We start from the raw sequence: 20126 nt of genomic DNA, 5'->3' as shown, positions 1-20126 counted from the left end.
AAACTTCAACTTGCTCGCAAGGCCGCCAATCTCTTGGTTCGAGATCTCTCCACCTCGCAGACAGGACAGTCGTCATCGTTCTCTGGGTGCCCTCCGATCTCACGGTGCCATTCCATCTCTCTCTGCTTTGCCAGCTGTTCACGTCTGGCAGCCAGGTACACCTTTTGGTCTGGAGGGCTGGCGTCCATGATAGGACTAAGGCCTCCATACTTGACGTGTCCAGTCTCGTTGTCAATAACGGCATGCGATCTAGGATATTTCTCCCATCGTTGTTTGGCCAGAACAATCGAGTCTCGTGTACAAGATAGCTGAGGATCAACTGTTGGCCATTCTTCACCAAAGCGATGGCGTACAAGCTCGAGACTATCCTTGTGCGAGGCTACAGATCGATCATGCGTGATTATTGCAATAGCGGGCGTGCTAGGACCGACATGTTTCAGGGCTGGCTTGAGATGCGGTGACAATCGGGCACTTTGTGTCGGGCATTGTGCCTCATCCGGATCCGCTGTCATCTGCCCTGGAGCAGGCGATGAATTACCTGGATGGATGTGTTTGGCCGAGTATCCTCCATAACTCTGCATTAACGTGTCGCTTGTTGCAAGAGTGTTAGGTGGCGGAGCTGGGATATCATCGGGGCTCGACAGGGGCTCTACGCTTCGCCTCTTGACGTGCTTCATGTTGACCTTTTTCGTGCGTGATATAGTAGAGAGCTTCCTTTTGACCGCCTCCAAGGCTAACTCACTTCCGGAGCCCGATGAGCTTCGTACGTTTGCGCGCGGACTGGGTGTATCGCTTGACGGGCCTGCCATCTTGTCCGTGACTTTGTCGTCCCACGTTGCTGAGTATGCACTGTTACTGGATCTGGAGCTTGCTGTCTGGCTTCGAGACAATCTTGAATAATCCTCAAGTTGCTCATCGCTGTCATCGTTTTCACCAGGTGTCGTAGCAAAATCGAAGCGAATGGGGCTGCCAGCGACGTGTGCTTTGATGATTGGACTATAAGCTGGTTTGGAATACAGTCCTGATGCCGAAGAAGTACGGTAGAACCTGGTTGAAGCAGGTCTCTCCTGATACAGTGCCGAAGCGCCTGAAATTGAATGCGATTTTGCACGCATGACAGAGAAGATGGGATCGTTTGCATCCTCTGCATCGTCGTTCTCATCTTGAGAGACCTGCGGAAGCTCTTCTGTTGGCGTAGAGTCATCATTGTAGGTCGCCACATTGACTTCCATGTCGTAGAAAGGTTGATCGCTCTCGTAGCTGTTGGTGGAACCCTCATCCAAGTCTCTCGTTATCTTGGATGGCGGCTCTTCATGTTCTTCGAATGAGATCAGATCAGGTTGCGACCCCTCAGCATCTGGTCCTCCTGGAAAGGGTTGTTCCTGCTCCAGGGTAGTAGTGGACGAGACTCGAAAGCCTGGAGGAGCTGTATTGGATCGTCGTGGAGCAATATGTTCGGGAGAAGGCTCGATAAAATGGATCTTCCTTTTGGTACGAGGGGTTGTTGGCGCGCTTGGTGAACTAACGAATCTTTGCAACTCATCCCACTGATCTGACGTATTTCAGTACGGCTTGTAGTTTGCTAGAGAAGTCCAGACTTACTGCTATCGTCTGGACTATTCTCTCCATTAGACGGTTGAGGTCCGAGGTCAAAAGTGGGAGCACGGGTAGCCGGGACACTGTCTCTTCTTGTCCTGCGGTAGGTCGTCATGACGGGCAACATTTCTCTGTTGAATGCACGAAGTTTTAGGAAACAGAAAGCAAAAGGCGAAAGTTGCGTAGTGGAGGTATAGCAAATGTAAAGAAGGGCCTTGGGAGCAATGCGAATAATAGAGTAGGTCTGAAGGCTTCGTGCTATGGATAGTTACGAGAAAGGGGATAGGGAGGAATTGCGATGAGAGTCAAAAAGATGTGTTGATGGGCATATGTAGGTATGAGTTGAGTTGCTGGATGATCAGTAGCCGCGTATGTTCAACAGATATGCAACTACCCATAGTCGCACCTACCTTCTCACCTACGTTGTGCTACATCGAAGCGCTGACTTAAAACGAAATGAACAAGATTGTCGACCAGGAACAGCTCTTGCTACAGATCCGCCTTGCGCCTCTTCTGCAATTGTTATCTTCCGACAACGCCATGGCTTGAGTCGCGAGTGAGACGGCGGCAGAAAGGCCATTGACCATGCGTGTGTTCCACTTCCAACCGACTTGAAGCTTCAGCATGAGCAGGTGATTGTCTGACACTTTGATAATTTTTCTGCTCATTGTCAAGAGATGAGGAATACCCGAGAGAGCACCGCGCGGAGAAATGGGAGAGCAAGCAGCCCCTCCATTGCATCACCGAGGCCCGTTCCTGACTGCCATTCGCATCATAGTTCTCAAATACATCAAAAGACGATTCTAGTTTATCTTTTGATCCTCCAACTTCTCTCTCCCAATCACAAACAACAAACATCATGAGTGACAAAACAATTCTCGCCTTCGATGCCTACGGCACACTTCTCTCCACCGAGTCCATTGCTAAGAAGCTAGCCTCACATTTTGGACAAGAAAAGGCCCAGACGATTGCGGCAACATGGCGCAAATACCAGCTAGAATACACCTGGCGTCTGAACAGCATGAGTATGCACTTCCTCAAGCCTCAATCTAATTGTTATACTAACACAACCACAGATCAATACCAAGACTTTGGCAAAGTTACACTGCGCTCATTGCGCCATGCTTTGGCCGAGTCCTCCGTCTCACTGGAGCAAAACGATATCAATGACTTGATGAAAGCCTACGACTCTCTTTCCATCTTTCCCGATGTGGGTCCAGCTCTGGAGACCATCGCAAAACGCGACGACTTCTACCCAGTAGTGTTTTCGAACGGCACAAACACGATGGTATCAAATTCCGTCAACAAGTCGCCAGAGCTTTCCAAACATGCATTCACTTTCAAGGATATTGTTGTTGTCGAGGAGCCCAAGAGATTCAAGCCCACACCTGAATCGTATGCTCATCTTGCTAAAGCAGTTGGCAAGGATCCTAACAGCAAAGAGGATATGGCGAGTATGTGGTTGATTAGCGGAAACCCATTTGATATCACCGGTGCTCGCGCGATGGGAATGCAGGCGTGTTGGGTGGACAGGGCAGGCAATGGATGGCAAGATGCTATGATTGAAGGCGAGCTTGGAAGACCTTCAGCAATTGTCAAGAGTCTGGAAGAGGTACCCAGTGCTGTGGGTGGGGTTCTGCCAGTGCAATAGAGCACGCAGCGACGCGAGCTGGCAATTCTGATAACTAACAATTGATCACCGCTCCATCAAAGTCGCAGTGGTTTAGTGGTAAAATTCGTGCTTGCCATGCACGAGCCCCGTGTTCGATTCACGGCTGCGACAGTCTTTTGTCAATTGAGCGTAAGAGCTCATGAATCTTTTGCTCTTTGTTGGGTGAGTATGGAAGACCGCCAGTGGAATCTTAAAAGCCAGTGGTGGGCAACAACGTGGAGATTAGCATGTACAATCCAATGCAGACTGCAAGCACTCTCAATGAACATAGTTCCGCTTTGCTGCTGTGCTTTGACACAGACAAGGCTGCAATGGTGTAGATCGCAGGGCAGACCAGCGGAGGGCTGTTGTGAGGAGCGGAGCGGGTCCAGTTCGATGGATCGCGCAAATGAATGTCCAACATCAGAACCAGACTCAGCACCGTAGAAGATAATACGAGTACACGGATCACAAGACAAAGAAGCTGAGCACCAGCCAGCAAGCATATCGCTCAACTTGCCATTCCTCTCGGCCTCGTCAAGTTGAGGCCCGCGCTCTTCTACGAGGGAGCTCACAAAATTGAAAAGATGTCATGTCCAATATATTTCCTAATTCAGTCACTTTTCTGACCGATTTGGGGTAAGCAGACATTGCTCATTCTACGACTCCTTTCCCCCCTCATTCACAACAGAGAACAGCGTGGTGACGGATAGATGGGAGACGATATAGTTTTATGTACCGGAAGAAAGAGGATCCAAGGGAAGCAGAGATTTTATACCGACGGATCAAGCACGGGCCAGCTGCGAAAAGATGGTGCGTCAGATATAAGTGAAGTCTGATGCTAGGTGTGATCTCCAGTCTCCATGCGCAAGAGTGTGTGATGTGTGTAGCTGTAGATATGCACAACAGTATCGAGTGATACGACAGTATCTGTAGAGAAGCGACCTTACTTTCAACTTTCTTTGGCAACATCTCAAAACTGCAAATTATTGTGCCTTATCGCGGTGAGGATGTTGACACTAAGAGAGCGTGGAGGGTCGTTGAAACTTGGCGTATGACCGGCGTTCCGTCAACAAGCGCCGCCAAGGACGAATGACCGCGCTGGTCAGCAAACCCAGTCGGCGGTCGGAGAGAGGGTCAGCCAAAATCACTGCCCAAAGTGGATTTTGCTCGTCACCAACTCACCACAACAAAACCTCTATTGCGACTTTTTGAGAATATCGCAATTCCAAGAACAAAGGACATCGGCCAGGAATCTCAGGATTTATACCGCAAGGTCAACAAAGAAAGATACACCAAGCAACAACCTTGACAACTGCAATCATGTCTACTAGAGGTAGAGGCGGCAAGTTCATGAAGCCCAAGCGAGGTGGTAAGTAGGACTGTACACCGGATTGATATGCGACAAGTCTGACCCATCTCTCCAGGCGGCAAACACTTCAGCAGAGATCTCCGTCCCACCGACGCCGAGGGCGCTGAGAAGAGCATGTGGGCATCCGACTCGGACAACTCATCTTCCGAGGAGGAAGAGTCTTCGGAGGAGGAGTCGAGCGAGGAGGAGACAGCAGCCAAGCCTGCTGACCAGGAGATGACCCGTGAGCAGAGACGTGAGGCAGCCAAGGCACGCAAGGCCGCAGCCATCGCAAAGAAGAAGGGACCCGTTCAGGTCGGCGACATGCCCTCAGGAAGCGAGTCGGAATCATCAGATGAGGACGATATGCCCGCAAACCCCAACCACACCGCAAAGGCCGCCAAGATGGCCGCGAAGCCCGTAGTTGCTGGATCCGACGACGAGGCACCCAAGAAGAAGTCCACCAAGCCCGCCGACATGTCGCAATTGTCCAGAAGAGAGCGTGAGGCACTCCAAGCTGTGCAGGCCAAGCAGAGATACGAGAAGCTGCACGCCGAGGGCAAGACGGAACAAGCCAGAAACGACATGGAGAGACTGCAACTGGTCAGACAACGCAGAGAGGAAGAGTCAGCACGCAAGGCCGCCGAGAAGGCCGAGAAGGAGGAGCACGAGAAGGAGAAGGCCGAGCAGTTGGCAAGAATGGAGAGACAGAGAGCAGCAGCTGCGGCCAAGAAGAACCGCGGCAAGGGAAAGAAGTAATCGGACTTGGTTTATGACTTGATGAGCGAAGAGCGAGTTGAGGGTTGCCGGAACGAGGTTTCCGGAGGATTTACCAGGACCGGTTTTGAAGTTATGTGCATAGCATCTGATAGCCAGCGACTCGATCGCTTCCTCGGCATACTACTCGATCTGTTTGGTTTGTCTCGTGCCTGTGTGATATTCAGATGATGCAGGTCGTGTCGCGGAGTTAAGCAAATGACGGGCGGAGCGAGCTCGGGGGAGAGAGACGGCGCCGCAATTGCATGTGCTTCAAGATTTCTCAGAGCCAGCGTCACCGAGCCACTGTCAGACACGAGCAGGTGTAGGGGCAAACAGATATCAGGATGCGCAGATCCAAGTTGTTGAGGGCAAGTGATCGAATCGAATTTATGAGACGCCGACTAATTGTGGAATACAGGCGTCATCAAGCCAGAGCGTCTGCAGCTTCTGCGCTGGTCGCATCGAACCTCACGCCCGCCGAACGAGTATAGCCCGGAGCAATGCCTTCCACGCGAGTGCCGCACAAAGCCACGATCCCAACGATCCATTCTCCTCGTTCGAGTTGCCCGATGCCGCTTTGGAAGCCCAAAAAGCCCTACAAGCGGCGAAGCGCCAGAGAGAGGAACAAGAAGCCTTGCGCCGCTCCAAACTCGATGAACTGAGCGAGAAGCTCGCTGCAAAGAAGCTGTTCAACGCTCCTAACACACCCTTGCAACCAGAACAGAGTCAATTCCACGAGGTCCAAACACACCTTCCGCTGAAACCCCGGTCGTATGAGGAGAATGCAAAGCAGAGACTCCAGCAGAGGAACCAGAAGCCGAACCAGTACAACCAACGGCCCTTTGCTATAACTCCTCGAGCAGTCGACCCGGCGGCAAATCGCCCCTTGAACCGCGTCCAGACCGCTCAGCGCGAGAATCGCGGCCCAGATGGAAGACCCAGACATGCAAGGATAGACCACTTCGAATTCATGCGAAACCTTGAAAAGAAGACCCCAGGAATCGACAGGCCCAATCTGGACGCACGACCAGAAGAGCAGAAACCCACACGAGACAGTAAACCCTCATCGGTACCGGCGCCTGTATCGAATCCCGCCCCGAAACCTCAATTCAAGAACGAGTCAAATGTGCCACCCAAGCCTACGGTCAAAGCTCCAGCCTGGATTAATGCCAGATCCGCTCCTCCATCAACCGCATCTCCTCCGTCAAGTGCCGCTCGATCTTCAGACTCTCTAGCGCAATCACCACAGCCCTCGGATGATCCTTTCGCAACATCGCCCTACGAGGATCTCTTTTCGGGCGAATTTGAGCAGGCGAGAAAGGCCTTTGAGCCAGTCCCAGCTCCACCCCCACCGATACGATACGCGGTACACGACTTTGATCCACCGGCAGATAATCCTGACAGGCTTGAGTCAACCAGAGAACACACCCACAAGACATGGCAACAGAATAGGGAGACGCGCCAACGATCAAGCGAGCTGCGTGGTCGCAGAGAAGAATCGCGCTCGCAACGTGCCCCTCAAGGCAACAACTTTACCGACCTTGCCACCTCTTTCATTGATCAACGCCCAGGGCCATCGGCACCTGCAGCACCGTCGGCATCTCAGCCAGAACAGCAGTCCTCATCATCACTATCGGCCGCGGCCGGTGGACTCTCGCAGGAGGAGGAGAAGATGCTTGCAGCTCTATTGGCTCGCAAGAACAATCTGCCGTCAACCCCCCCAGCATCGTCTCTTGACTCTTTGTTCGATGAGCAAGACCAACAATCGAGACGTGCACTTGTCGACGAATCGAAAATGCGTGCTCAACAACAGCAGGAGCAGGAGGCCAGAAAGGCTGAGCAAGAACGCTCGCGCGGGCCTCGTTTCTCCACTGTCATGGTTAACAGTCGTGAAGAGCCAGATGACACACCATTTGAGAACGCCCAGAACTGGAGCATTCTGAAGTCAAGAAGGCAGTCAACATCGCAACAAAACGACCAATCCCAAGCAAGACCACAGAGACAGGACAGCAACAACGCAGGAAGCTCGAGGTTCTCGCCTGTATCAGCTCCAGACATTGATGCAAGATTTGAAGAGTACAGGCAAAGGCGACCAACGTTTGGTCGCTTCAACATTGAGTCTCTTAATGTTGAAAGCAGACCGCCTCGTCGTCCACGTACCGACGTGACTTGTGTCAGATGTGGTGAACCAGGCCATGAGTTCCGCCTATGTCCCAATCCGCCAAGGCCTGGCTGGGTTGATCGAGCTCCAGGTCAAAAGCCTCCTACTCGTGGTGAGCGATTCGATCGCAACGCACCTCGAGGTGACAGAGACGAACGACGATCCAGAGACTTTAGAGAACCCAGGAACGCTGGACGGGACATGGCGACGGCATATGGACCACCAGTACGTGCAGAGCCATCAGCGGAGGCTGGAGAAATGGATCCTGCCGAACAGGAAGCAGCCAGAAGACTTGCCGAACGCAACGCTCGTAGAGCATCTCGCTTTGTCGAGGAAGATGACGATGCCGATGCACCCAAATCTGCACCCGTCAAGGGACGTCGCAGCCGTTTCGATGAGGACGTAGATGATGTCGAAGACGACGACAAGCCTCGCAGAGGCCGCCGCAGCAGATTCGATGACGACGACGATTTCGAGGGTAATTACGGTGCTATGCGCAACAACCGCGATGAACGCAAAAAGGCCCGTCAAGCGAAGAAGGACAAGGCAGCCAAGGAGGCTGCTCGTCAGGCCGCGAGGCAGGCAAGACGTGCAGAGGCCATGACTCCCATTAACCTGCCAGAGTTCGTCAGTGTGTCTAAACTCGCCCAATTGACGAATGTTACCTACCAAGAGATGGCCGATAAGATGGAGGAGCTCGGCTTCGAGAACACATCACACGATCATATTCTTGGTTCTGAGGAAGCAGGTTTGATCGCTATGGAGTACAACTTTGATCCTACCATGGGTGCTCAAGACGAAGCAGAGGCCGAAGAACGCGATCTCAAGGCGCTGCCTGAGCCTGCACCAGAAGACAAGGAGTTCTTGCCTGTCAGACCACCTGTCGTTGCAATCATGGGACACGTCGATCACGGAAAGACCACCATTCTCGATTACCTTCGCAAGTCTTCGATTGCAGCTTCTGAGCACGGAGGTATCACACAACATATTGGTGCCTTTAGCGTTGCTCTTTCGAGCGGCAAGACCATCACCTTCCTTGACACACCCGGCCACGCAGCTTTCCTCGAGATGCGCAAACGTGGAGCCACTGTCACTGATATCATTATCTTGGTCGTTGCAGCTGATGATTCGGTCAAGCCGCAGACCATCGAAGCTATCAAGCACGCTCAATCTGCACACGTACCCATCATTGTCGCTGTGAACAAGATTGACAAGGAAGAAGCCAACGTCGACCGCGTCAAGCAAGATTTGGCCCGCCACGGAGTCGAGATCGAAGACTTTGGCGGTGACACCCAAGTCGTACCCGTCAGTGGCAAGACCGGCCAAGGCATCGACGAGCTCGAAGACGCAGCAGTGACTCTTTCTGAGATCCTTGATCACCGTGCCGACACCGAAGGCCAAGTGGAAGGCTGGGTCATCGAAGCCACCACCAAGTCCAACGGCCGCGTGGCCACCGTGCTCGTCCGTCGCGGAACGCTGAAACCAGGCACCATTATCGTAGCAGGCAAAACCTGGACCCGCGTGCGCAGTCTCCGCAATGAAGCTGGTGTCGTCCAGATGTCGGCCGGTCCAGGCACACCCATCGAAGTAGACGGCTGGCGCGATCAACCCGAAGCAGGCGACGAAGTCATCCAAGCACCCAACGAGCAAAAAGCCGCCGATGTCGTCGACTTCCGCGCCGAGCTGGCCGAACGCATCCGCATGGCCGAAGACATGGAAAAAATCAACGCTCAGCGCCGCGAACAGCAAGTCCAGCGCGACATGACCAAGGAAGCCGCCGCCGCCGAAAAGGCAGCCGAAAGAGCAGCACGCGCAAGCGGCACCGAAGTCGAAGCCACCGCTACTCGCAAACCCGCGCTCGGTAACGACGATAACGAAACACCTGGCCATCAATTCGTGCCTTTCATCATCAAAGCCGACGTCAGCGGCAGCGTGGAAGCCGTCTCCGCTTACCTCCTCCAAATGACCAACCCTTTGTGCTCTCCAAAACTTCTTCGCGCCTCTGTAGGTCCAGTCTCGGAATTCGACATTGAGCACGCAGACGCAGCGGGAGGCCACATCATCGCCTTCAACTTGCCTCACGATCCCGACAATTCAGGACGTGCTGAACGCAAGGGCATCAAGTTGCTCGAGCAAAACGTCATTTATCGCATTGTTGACGATGTGCGTGCTGTGCTCGAGGAAAAACTGCCGCCGCAAAAGATCCAAAAGGTCACTGGTGAGGCGGAGGTGGCCATGAGTTTTGAGATTGGCGTTGGTGGGCGCAAGAAGATGAAGATTGCGGGATTGAAGGTTAGGAATGGCGTTGTGGCTAAAGGATCCAGAGTCAGAGTCACCAGAGGCGAAGAGAGGGTTTATGATGGTGAGTTGTCTTTCCCCTTCTTCCTCCTTCTTTCTTTTTCGAGAAGCGCAAACATTTACTGACTTGATGCAACAGGTACCGTCACCAGTCTCAAGAACGTCAAGAAGGATGTTCAAGAAATGCGCAGAGGTACCGAGTGTGGCATGGGCTTCGAGGACTGGGAGGACTTTGAAGTCGGTGATATGATCCAGACGTTCGAGGAGAGGACCCAGAAGCGTGCTTTGCCAATCTAGAAGCATCGTAACAGGTAAAGGAGTGTAAGAATATTTGGGATGTAGAACTAAATCTTTGTACATATGTAAAGATAAAAGCATGGCATGTACAGCGGCGTTATTTTGCTTTAGACATTGGCCGCATCACCCCTCGACTCTCGACTGCAAGATTGATTGCATGCAAGGTAGAAAGACGTCAGCAACACAACCACAACAGTAGATGGAGCATGATTGTTTGAATGAGGAAGAAACAGCTTTTGTTCGACAGATTATACACAGACTAGGATCATACAGACTTGCGCAAATCAGCACCAGCCCATAGTACAGGAGCAAAGTGCTTCGGCAGGTTGAGTCCGAACAAGCTAATGACCCAGAAGATGGCAAATGCGACCACAGGCGTCAAGAGCAGCTGAGTATGATGTAAGAAAGGAAGAGCGTTGTAACCGAGGAAAGTGACCACAAAGTAGTAGCCGAAAGCGACCAGATACAAAAGATTGCCAAAGAAGAGCGAGAGCCAGTAGTCGCGCGAGATTATTGGCATGAGCAGGAACTGGACGACGTACAGCCATACCCAAACTGGGAAGAAAGCGCGGATCGAGACGTCGAAACAATATCCAAACTCGAGTTGCTCCACAGTATCACTTCCTGGACCAAACAAGCCAGCTCTTTTGTTTCTGCCCGGTAGGCCCTTGACACCAGGACCCAGTAGCTTTCCGACGAGGAAGTATGCAGCGGTCGAGACGAGCAGCGAAGTAAGAAGGAAGTGGCCGAAGATGAAGACGAGGGTTATGCGTAAAGTTTTTGAGAAGCCATCGGCGTAGGCCAGACCCCAGGCCAGTGCAGTCAGGAGCAGGAAGAAGGAGAGCAAGTAGGTGAAGGAGGGGTCTGCTGTGTGCCACGTATTGCGGGTTTGCTTGTGGTAATAGACCTGGCGGAAGACCTTTTTGGGAGCAACGATCAGACTTGTCATGTCCCAGACGGCCATTTCGAAATCCATCTGCGGGAACTTGAACAGACGTCTAAAGAACCGGGGCATGCGGACACGGCCATGTTTGTTACGTGATGTGGAGACTGGGCCGAAGGACGAGGCGTTGGAGTTATTCCTCGGAAGGGTTATTGTTGGATTCATGACGTCCTCGGGAAGTATGGGGGAATGCTGGCCACACGAGGGTGCAAAGTCGACGACATGGACAGGAGAGACCTAGAGAGAGACAAGGAGCTTCAAAGAGATGGAAGCGCATTCAGCTGCCCTGTGATGTCAGGCTGCAAGTGCGGGTACGCCCGGCGCTAGTGTCAGCTAGCGGCTTTCAGAGCAGCCTCGGGCGACGGAGCTCTGGCGTGTCGGCGTCGTGCGCGCAAAGTCCAAACTTCACATCTGCTTCATCGCCCTCATCTCGCTGTCGCGTTTCTCATCATCATCTTTTGCTCGCCTGTTCGCTTGTGATTCCTTCTCTCCCTTCCGTGCTTGATCGCTCTTGACACCAGGTGTACCATCTTGATCCTCCGAAAGCCGCGCTTCGTGCACACGACACTGGATCCGTCTCTTCCCCGCGCGTCGTCCATCTACTCGTTCGCACCCTACCGCCATCATGGCCGACATGAGTGGTGAAGACGCTTTCCTGGCGTCCATGAACGCCGCCGAATATGACCCCACCTCGTACGACCCTGCCCATCAGACCGTCGATCAAGATCAGGAAGAGGAAGAAGAAGATGACGAAGAAGACTATGACCCATCCAGCTTCATGCCCGACCAGCCTCAGCCTCAGCCATCGGCCACCCCTCAGCCTGCTGCTGTCCAAGCTCAGCCTGCCTCCCAGATCTCCTCCCGTACCGCCTCGCCCACAGCCGAGACTGTAGCCGCGCAAAAACCAAAGACGATTGGTGGCTTCATTGAGGAAGATGATGACGAAGACGAAGAAGAGCAAGATCATGGCACAGGCACAAACGGCTCACTCGCTCAGACTCCTGTGCAGCAGCAACAGAATGTACAAGCCGTATATAACCCTCCTCCTACTGATCTACTTGAACAAGACCATGCCCCTTCTGCCATTCCCACACGAGGTGCTCCTGTCCCAGGCCAGGCTCTGCCGCAGTCCAGTGCTCCTGTTTCCACTGCTCAAATTCCTTCTTCATCTTCTGCTGCCCTTTCAAAGCCCCGTCTGCCTCAGGACCGTGTTGGTCAGCTGGAGGACAGAATTGCCGATGACCCAAAGGGTGACGTTGACGCTTGGCTTGACTTGATTGCTCTGCACAGATCCAAGAACAAGCTCGACGATGCTCGCAGCGTCTACGACCGCTTCTTCGAAGTCTTCCCCACTGCTGTAAGTTTGACTTCCCCTGTCCTTTTCCGAGACAGTTTCAGCTAACCAGCCTCGAGGCCGAACAATGGGTCGCATACGCCCTCATGGAGCAAGACCAGGACGACTTCCTCCGCTTGGAAAACATCTTCAACATGGCTCTCCTCAAGAACTACAACGTACAGCTCTGGGGCATCTACCTCGACTACATCAGACGTCGCAACAATGTCATGACCGACGCGACAGGCCAGGCTCGCCAGACTATTACTCAGGCGTACGACTTTGCCCTCAACCTGATCGGCAACGACAAGGACTCTGGAAGTATGTGGCAGGACTACATCAACTTCATCAAGTCTGGTCCCGGCAATCCCGGTGGTAATGGCTGGCAGGACGCTCAAAAGATGGATCTCTTGCGCAAGGCATATCAGCGCGCCATTACTGTCCCCATGCAGGCTACCACCAGTCTGTGGAAAGAGTACGACTCATTCGAGATGGGCCTCAACAAGATGACTGTAAGTCGCTGTTCCGCATATTCTAGTACTTCACTGACAGTTTCCTAGGGTCGCAAGTTCCTCCAAGAAAAGTCACCCGCTTACATGACCGCCCGTACCTCTTACAACATCCTCCAGAAGATCACCCAGGACCTCAAGCGTAGAACCGTTCCGACATTGCCCCCTGCTCCTGGCTGCGACGGCGACGACGATTACCAACAGCAAGTCACCATCTGGCAAGACTGGGTCAAATGGGAGAAAGAGGACCCCCTCGTGTTGAAAGAGGAGGATATCAAGGCATACCGCGACCGTGTTCTCTATGTCTACAGACAGGCTACCATGGCTCTCCGTTTCTGGCCCCAAATCTGGTACGACGCCGCCGAGTTCTGCTTCGACAACGAGATGGAGACTGAAGCAAACGACTTCCTGGCACAGGGTGCTGCAGCCAACCCTGAGAGCTGCTTACTCGCCTTCACCCGTGCCGACCGCATTGAGCAGACGATGCCCGTCGAGGACGGTGAGGAGAGCCTCGTCCGCCGTGGCGACGCCGTCAAGGAGCCTTACGACAATTGCCTGAACTCATTATACGCCCTCATGGACAAGATCAAGGCGCGCGAGCCCAAAGCTATCGCCCAAATCAAGGAGTACTACGAGTCTCTACCTCCGCTGTCTCGTGAACCCACCCCCGAAGCCAGAGATGATGACGATGAGGACGAGTCAAACAACAAACCCGCCTCGAACTCAAGAGAAGCCGAGGAACAGAGACAGGTCAAGGAAGTGCAGAAGAACACCGCTGCCCAGGTCAAGACCGTCTCGAAGACATTGTCCTTCGTGTGGATTGCTCTCATGCGTGCCATGCGTCGCATTCAAGGAAAGGGCAAGCCTGATGCACCGGTGGGAGGTCTCAGAAACGTCTTCGCTCTCGCGAGAAAGAGAGGTCGCATCACCAGCGATGTCTACGTGGCAACCGCACTTATCGAGTACCACTGTTACAAGGACCCAGCGGCAACTAAGATTTTCGAGCGTGGCATGAAACTGTTCCCTGAAGACGAGCTTTTCGCCATGGAATACCTCAAGCATCTGATCGCCACCAACGACGTTACCAGTAAGTTTCTTGATCTTGTGATAATATCTTCTGTGCTGACAATTGTTGCAGACGCTCGTGCTGTCTTCGAGACCACGGTTTCCAAGCTCTCGGCCAAGCCAGAGAACATCCCCAGGACGAAGCCTCTTTTCCTCTTCATCCACGAGTACGAGTCCAACTACGGCGAGCTTGCACAAATCACAAAGCTCGAGAAGCGCATGGCCGATTTCTTCCCAGAGGACCCCTCTCTCGTCCGCTTCGGTCATCGCTTCAGAATTCCTACCTTTGATCCTTGCACTGTTCGTACCATCATTAGCCCCAACGCCCAAACCAGGCCCAAGGGCTCAGAATTTGCCCTGCCCAGCACAGAGATCGAGCCGGTACCCAACCCTGCTGTGCTGTCTGCCGCAACAGGTTACGTACAGTCACCCAAGCGCGCGCTCGACAATGCAGATTCTGATGCCGAGCAACCTGCACGCAAGCTTGCTCGCGGCGAGTCACCGCTCAAGGGTGCAGCAGGTCGTCGCCAGCAGCAACGACAGCGTGCAGAGGGTTACGGCTCGCAGGTAGTCGCCCCGCCGCCCAAGCCTCTGCCCAGAGACATCACTCTTCTTCTCAGCATGATTCCCAACGCTTCAACATACCCAGCCCAAGCTAGGCTGAATGCTGAGAGTATGGTCGCTTTGATCAGAGGTATTGATCCCAGCAGAGCCATGGTTCAAGGCGGCGGATATGGTGGTGGCGGCGGCTACAACTACGGCCGCTGAAAATGATCAGTCATGACATGACTTCTTGAATTAACCGCGCTTGCTATACATATGCAGAAACCCAGAGGGGACGCAGGAGACAGCTCGCAGACCAATGATAGAACGTGGGCTGCGGAACAATTGCATTGCAGGGAGCAACAAGGCGTTGATATGATATTCTACACGTAAAACGGACTGTGGATTCGAGGGAAGCAGATAGCTGCTTTTTGACGCTCATACTGACAACTGTAATATATGAACGAAAATCGAGAGCGAAAATTGACGAATCTGCGTACCTCCAACTTGAAGAATTGAATGCACTTGACTATGCTGCCTACCTGGAAGACGATACGAGGATGTCGCTTGCAGGCAGCGGCTCTGCGCAGACATTCGGCAACGCCATGCAGCTCTCCACTTTTCCCTTGCCGATGGACGACGTCCCGCTCTCTTTTCGCACATCTGCACAATCAACAGTCGCTGTTTTGTCGTCTGGTCTCGCACAATGCTCGTTCCCTGAGGCTATGCCGAGCCGCCGAGGCCGTCTGCTGAAGCCCGAGACTGGCTTCCATCGCATCTGTCGCGTGTTTGCCTGCTAAAAGGCTGGACACAATGTTGTCGCAGTAGAGGACCAATCGTTTCTGACCCATCTCTTTCTTGCCCTCTTGACGTATGCAGCGTGCGTACCCGGCGGGTATGTGCTGCTGTGGACCAACAGCCTGATGCTGTCGTAAGATCGGGGTTCTGGTCGTACAGGTCTGATGCTTGTCTCAGGATGTTGGACGTCTTTTGCTGCCAGCTGAAAAGGCCTTGTGTTCGGTGGGTCCCGTGTTACCTGGCTGCTTGACAGGATCCTCGCATTGGGAGGAAGTTCTTTCTTCGGTTCTTCCGCAAAGGGTTCATTGCATTTCTCCGGAGGTTTGGGCGTCATCTTCGTTCGATTGCTTGCTCGATGCCTCTTGTATCAGTGTTTGAGGCGAAGCTGATTGTGCATTTTGTTACTGGACTAATCAAAAGGCCTTTTTCTTGCAGTAAGGGACCCAAAGGAGATGCATGATAGGTAGGACTTGGCTTGGTTGGAAATTCTTACGCAGGGAAGGAAGTATCGACAGTTTGCACTGGCTCGTCTTCTCGATCGCATCGTGTAAACCGTCTAGCTGGGGGCGCAGGACGGTACCTGTTGATTGCTAGCTTCGTCGCGGCTTCCCACGCAGCAAGCTCTGTTTTTATCAGCCGCCGGCGTTTGTGCTATACACCGGCATTCACCATCCTTGTGGTCTTTTCGATCAAACGCAAAAGCCTTTCCCCTGCATCGAACTCATCCTTTCTTTCCATCACCCTTTCCGCCATCCCTTTGCTGCTGAAATCTCAACCAGTCCTTCATCACCGAGTGCGCTTTGCTCTATTGCTTGGTGAGTCTTTGCTTGCGCACCCAAACTTCGCTTGTTGCTTCAACCATCTAACCATCATCATCACAGACCGTCTACGGCAATCACCACAACCACTTTGCTTCTGCTCCTAGCATTGATTCCATTACTGTTGGTAAGTTCTTTGTTGCCTTCCTCTGCTCACCTCCAACTTCCTCCACCTTGCACTCCACCCAAACTCTGTCAGAAAGAAGATCTTCACACACACAAGCACCTTCCTTTTCACCTTTTACATCACCCATCACTATCAGTTGTTTGTACCATACCTCCCTTCACCCGACTTTCCGAGCAATCACTCCGCTTCTCGTTCAATCGGAGCACGCTGCCAGTCCAGATCGCTTACCGGTTTCGAAGCTTCAGTCTACGCTCCTTCCTTACAACCACATCAGATATTACGAGGTATGTTTGCCTTCGCTTCTGATCCCTTCTTCGATCGCTCTCATTCACCAGTCCTTCTTCTTCACCTTACCTCTTCACACCTTCCTTAGTCGTCGCTACTCGTAGCAAACAACACCTTCCATTGCCTATATAAACCTCTTCCCTTCTCACCACAACCTCTTCCTCTTCCACCCACTCCACTCCACCCTTCCTTCTTCAATACCTTCAACACTCATCTACCTTCTCCAACATCTATCATCACATCATCTATCCTTCATCTCAGTACACCTCTCTGATCAGCATCACTGATCATCTTTGCGTCTCAGCCAAAGCAAGCTCTCTGCTCAACTCAACCACAATGCTCGGCGGCTCTTCCAAGCGTAACGCTCAGCGCGAGGGCCAGTCTGGTGGTGCCCCATCGACTACCCAGTCTGCTGCCCACCTCTCCCTTGCCCGCTTCGATGGTAACCGTGATCCCGCTCCCGTTGGCCCCGCTCCTCAGATCCTTGAGGGCATCTCCAACAACGTCAAGAACATCGATGTCGGTGCCACTATGTGGGGCGATGCTCGCGGCGCCCGCCATGCCTTCCAGGGTCGCCCGGCTGCTTCCAAGCTAGGCAAGGATATCAACATCCAGTTGAACGCATTCCCTGTCACTAGTCTTCCCACTAAGCCTATCTGTCAATATTCGGTCATGGTCGGTAACAACCAGCAGAAGCGTGGTCTCATCAAGAAGGTCTGGCACAGCAAGGCCGTCAAGGAGGCTCTGGGAGAGGGCTGGATCTTCGACGGTCAGAGTCTTGCCTGGTCCAACAAGAAGGTCAAGGATGGTGAAGTTCGCGTCAACGTCAACCTCGACAACGAGCCTGGTGCCAAACCCCGTGCTGGTCGTACCGATGTCCATCGCGTGATTATCACCCTCGCTGCGACCATCGACTTCACAACCCTGAACGCTTATCTCAGTGGTACCGCCAGTCACGATAGGAGTATTCTCCAGGCTATTACCGTGCTTGATCACATCATGCGTGAGAGTCCCTCAAGCCGCTTCATCTCGATCAAGCGCAGTTTCTATGCTCCGGCTTCTCAGCGCACCTCTCTTGGCGGTCACGTTGAGCACACCAATGGTGTTTACCAGTCTCTTCGCATCGCTCACCATCCTGGTGGTGCCCGTCTTGTTGTCAACGCCGACGTCGCCAACGGAACCTTCTGGGCCCCTGGTCCCGTTTCTAGAGCCATCGTCAATGTGTTGAAGCTCAGTTCTGAGGCCGAGATCGCCCGATTGCTCTTGCCCAACAACAACAACAAGTTTCTCAACCTCCGTCGTTTCAAGAAGCTTCGTGTCTATGCCGCTCATCGCAAGGGTGAGGTCGACGACTATGTCATCGACCATATCATGAAGAAGGACTCCACTCACGTCATCAAGATCGGAGAGGGCAGCCAGACTGTTGCGGATTATTTCAAGACTACTCACAACATCCATCTGCAGTATCCCGCATGGCCCGTCGTTCAGATGACAAAGAAGGCCATCCTACCCCTGGAGCTCCTCAAGGTCAAGGAGAACACGCGTTACACCTTCAAGCTCGATGAAACCCAGACCTCTCAGATGATCAAGAAGGCTGTCACTTATCCCAGAGAGCGCTGGGCTTCCATCTCAAGCGGTGTCAACATGCTCAACTGGGGTCAGGACGCATTCCTGCACAACTATGGCATGAAGATCGAGAACACGCCTATTGTGACCAAGGCTCGTTTGTTGACCAACCCCAAGCTGCAGTTTGGTGGTACCGGTGCTAGCTCTCAGGCCGATCCCAGGACCACTGGCCGCTGGGACCTGAAGGGCAAGAAGTTCGCCTCGGTGCCTCCGGCTGCCTTTCTCGCCACCACTACCTGGGGAGTTTGCGTTGTGCCTAGCAGAGGTCAGATCGACAAGGGCGCTATCGAGCGATTTGTCAAGGCTTTCACCCAGGCCTACACTAATCATGGTGCATCACTTCCTGCCACCATGCAGACCCCCGCGATCTACTACCCATCGAACCCCGACCCTGCTACATTTGCGCAGGAGGCCTTCACTGCCGCTGGCAACAAGCACCAGAAGAGACCCCACATCCTGATGTTCATTCTTATGAACAAGGACAGCATCACCTATGGCAGAATCAAGCGTTACTGCGAGTGTGCGCTTGGTATTCCTTCTCAGTGTGTCCAGTACGGCCACGTTCAGAAGGCTCAGCCTCAGTACATCTCGAACGTGTTGATGAAGTTCAACGCCAAGCTTGGTGGTTTCACAAACACCGCCTTTACTGCGCAGACTGCCAAGGGTATTCTTGATGCTAGCACCGTCGTCATTGGCGCCGATGTATCTCACTCTGCTCCTGGCATTCCCGGCCCCTCTATGGCTGCCATGACTGTGTCGATGAACGTCCAGGCTACTCGCTATGCTGCTGCTGTCGAGACCAACGGTCACCGTGTTGAGATGATTACTGATGAAAACATCGAGAAGCACATCATGTCGCTCATCAAGAATGGTTGGTCCAACAAGGTTGCCCAAGGCAGAGCTCCCGCCACCGTCATCTACTTCCGCGATGGTGTCTCTGAGGGTCAGTTTGCTCAAGTCATCGATCGGGAGGTGGCTGCCATGAAGAAGGCTTTCCTTAAGCTCTGGACCGCTTCGCCCAAGTTCCTCGTCGTCATTGCCTCGAAGCGTCACCACGTCCGTTTCTTCCCCCAGAGCGGCGGCGACAAGAATTCCAATGCTCTACCTGGCACTCTGGTCGAGTCTGGAGTCACTCAGCCATACGAGAACGACTTCTACCTTTGTGCACACGCCGCCATCAAGGGTACTGCACGCCCTGTCCACTACAACGTTCTCATCAACGAGCCCGCATGGCCCAACGAGAAGATCCAGACGCTCATCTACGAGCACTCTTACCAGTATATTCGTGCTACCACTCCTGTCTCGATCTTCCCTGCCGTGTACTACGCTCACATTGCCTCTCTGCGTGGCGCTCACCACAGCAAGGGCTTTGGCGTTGACCCTACTTCCATCCACGACAACAGCACCGTTGTTGGTCAGGGCGATCCCCAGGCCTTCCCTCCTCTCATGCCCATGGCTAACCCTGCAGTCATGAACCCTGGCATGTGGTACATCTAGATGCGCCAGTCCGGACTGATCTGGGACGTGGTTAGCTGAGCCGGCGAGCTCTTTGGGACCAATTTTACTTCTTCTTGCAACATGTCTCACCACTCGGATTCCTTCCTTTGGGAACGAAGCGATTGGGAGCCATGACATTATTGTACAAATAGATTGATTCTGAATTGAAAGCACATTTTGACTTTCATACAATGTTTCCTCTCTTTCTTTGTGAATGTGACACTGATGCTGACTCGACATGTGATTTTGGTGACGACTGAGTTTGATGGAGATTGTCTTTTGATGAATACTGACTCTGGAGAAGAATCAACAAGAAAGAGAAAAGCACAGCAACCTTCGAACAACTACATTGCATACTCACGACCTTTTATCCTTGAGTGTACGAGAAAGCCACATTGACAAGATGGAGACTGACAAGACTACAGCTGACACGGGAAACCCTGGGTGGATACAGAGACTTGGCTGTGAA

The 20126-nt window shown here is 53.0% G+C and overlaps 6 protein-coding genes across 6 annotated transcripts; 4 read left to right on the top strand and 2 right to left on the bottom strand.

Annotated features, from left to right (window-relative positions):
* Positions 1-5: 5 nt before the first annotated feature.
* M436DRAFT_76302 (uncharacterized protein) lies at positions 6-1711 on the bottom strand (the record flags this gene model as incomplete). The annotated part of the gene is made up of 2 exons (XM_013568126.1): positions 6-1552; positions 1603-1711. 2 exons carry the CDS (start codon positions 1709-1711, stop codon positions 6-8), a joined length of 1656 nt encoding a protein of 551 aa, XP_013423580.1.
* A 744-nt stretch (positions 1712-2455) lies between these two features.
* Positions 2456-3247, top strand: M436DRAFT_76301 (haloacid dehalogenase, type II; the record flags this gene model as incomplete). The annotated part of the gene is made up of 2 exons (XM_013568125.1): positions 2456-2621; positions 2673-3247. 2 exons carry the CDS (start codon positions 2456-2458, stop codon positions 3245-3247), a joined length of 741 nt encoding a protein of 246 aa, XP_013423579.1.
* A 1323-nt stretch (positions 3248-4570) lies between these two features.
* M436DRAFT_76300 (uncharacterized protein) lies at positions 4571-5357 on the top strand (the record flags this gene model as incomplete). Its single annotated transcript, XM_013568124.1, has 2 exons — positions 4571-4619; positions 4675-5357. The coding sequence occupies 2 exons, from the start codon at positions 4571-4573 to the stop codon at positions 5355-5357; spliced, it is 732 nt and encodes a 243-aa protein (XP_013423578.1).
* Positions 5358-8118: 2761 nt separating this feature from the next.
* On the top strand, positions 8119-10113 carry M436DRAFT_56321 (initiation factor 2; the record flags this gene model as incomplete). The annotated part of the gene is made up of 2 exons (XM_013567988.1): positions 8119-9880; positions 9956-10113. 2 exons carry the CDS (start codon positions 8119-8121, stop codon positions 10111-10113), a joined length of 1920 nt encoding a protein of 639 aa, XP_013423442.1.
* Positions 10114-10378: 265 nt separating this feature from the next.
* M436DRAFT_56375 (UNC-50 protein) lies at positions 10379-11128 on the bottom strand (the record flags this gene model as incomplete). The annotated part of the gene is made up of 2 exons (XM_013568006.1): positions 10379-10755; positions 10795-11128. The coding sequence occupies 2 exons, from the start codon at positions 11126-11128 to the stop codon at positions 10379-10381; spliced, it is 711 nt and encodes a 236-aa protein (XP_013423460.1).
* Positions 11129-11681: 553 nt separating this feature from the next.
* M436DRAFT_76297 (Suf-domain-containing protein) lies at positions 11682-14731 on the top strand (the record flags this gene model as incomplete). The annotated part of the gene is made up of 5 exons (XM_013568123.1): positions 11682-11697; positions 11950-12413; positions 12470-12901; positions 12950-13985; positions 14037-14731. 5 exons carry the CDS (start codon positions 11682-11684, stop codon positions 14729-14731), a joined length of 2643 nt encoding a protein of 880 aa, XP_013423577.1.
* Between the last annotated feature and the right edge of the window lie 5395 nt (positions 14732-20126).

The sequence above is a fragment of the Aureobasidium namibiae genome (assembly GCF_000721765.1).
Source record: "Aureobasidium namibiae CBS 147.97 unplaced genomic scaffold scaffold_21, whole genome shotgun sequence".
Lineage (NCBI taxonomy): Eukaryota > Fungi > Ascomycota > Dothideomycetes > Dothideales > Saccotheciaceae > Aureobasidium > Aureobasidium namibiae.
This window is presented reverse-complemented; position numbering and strand designations above follow the sequence as displayed.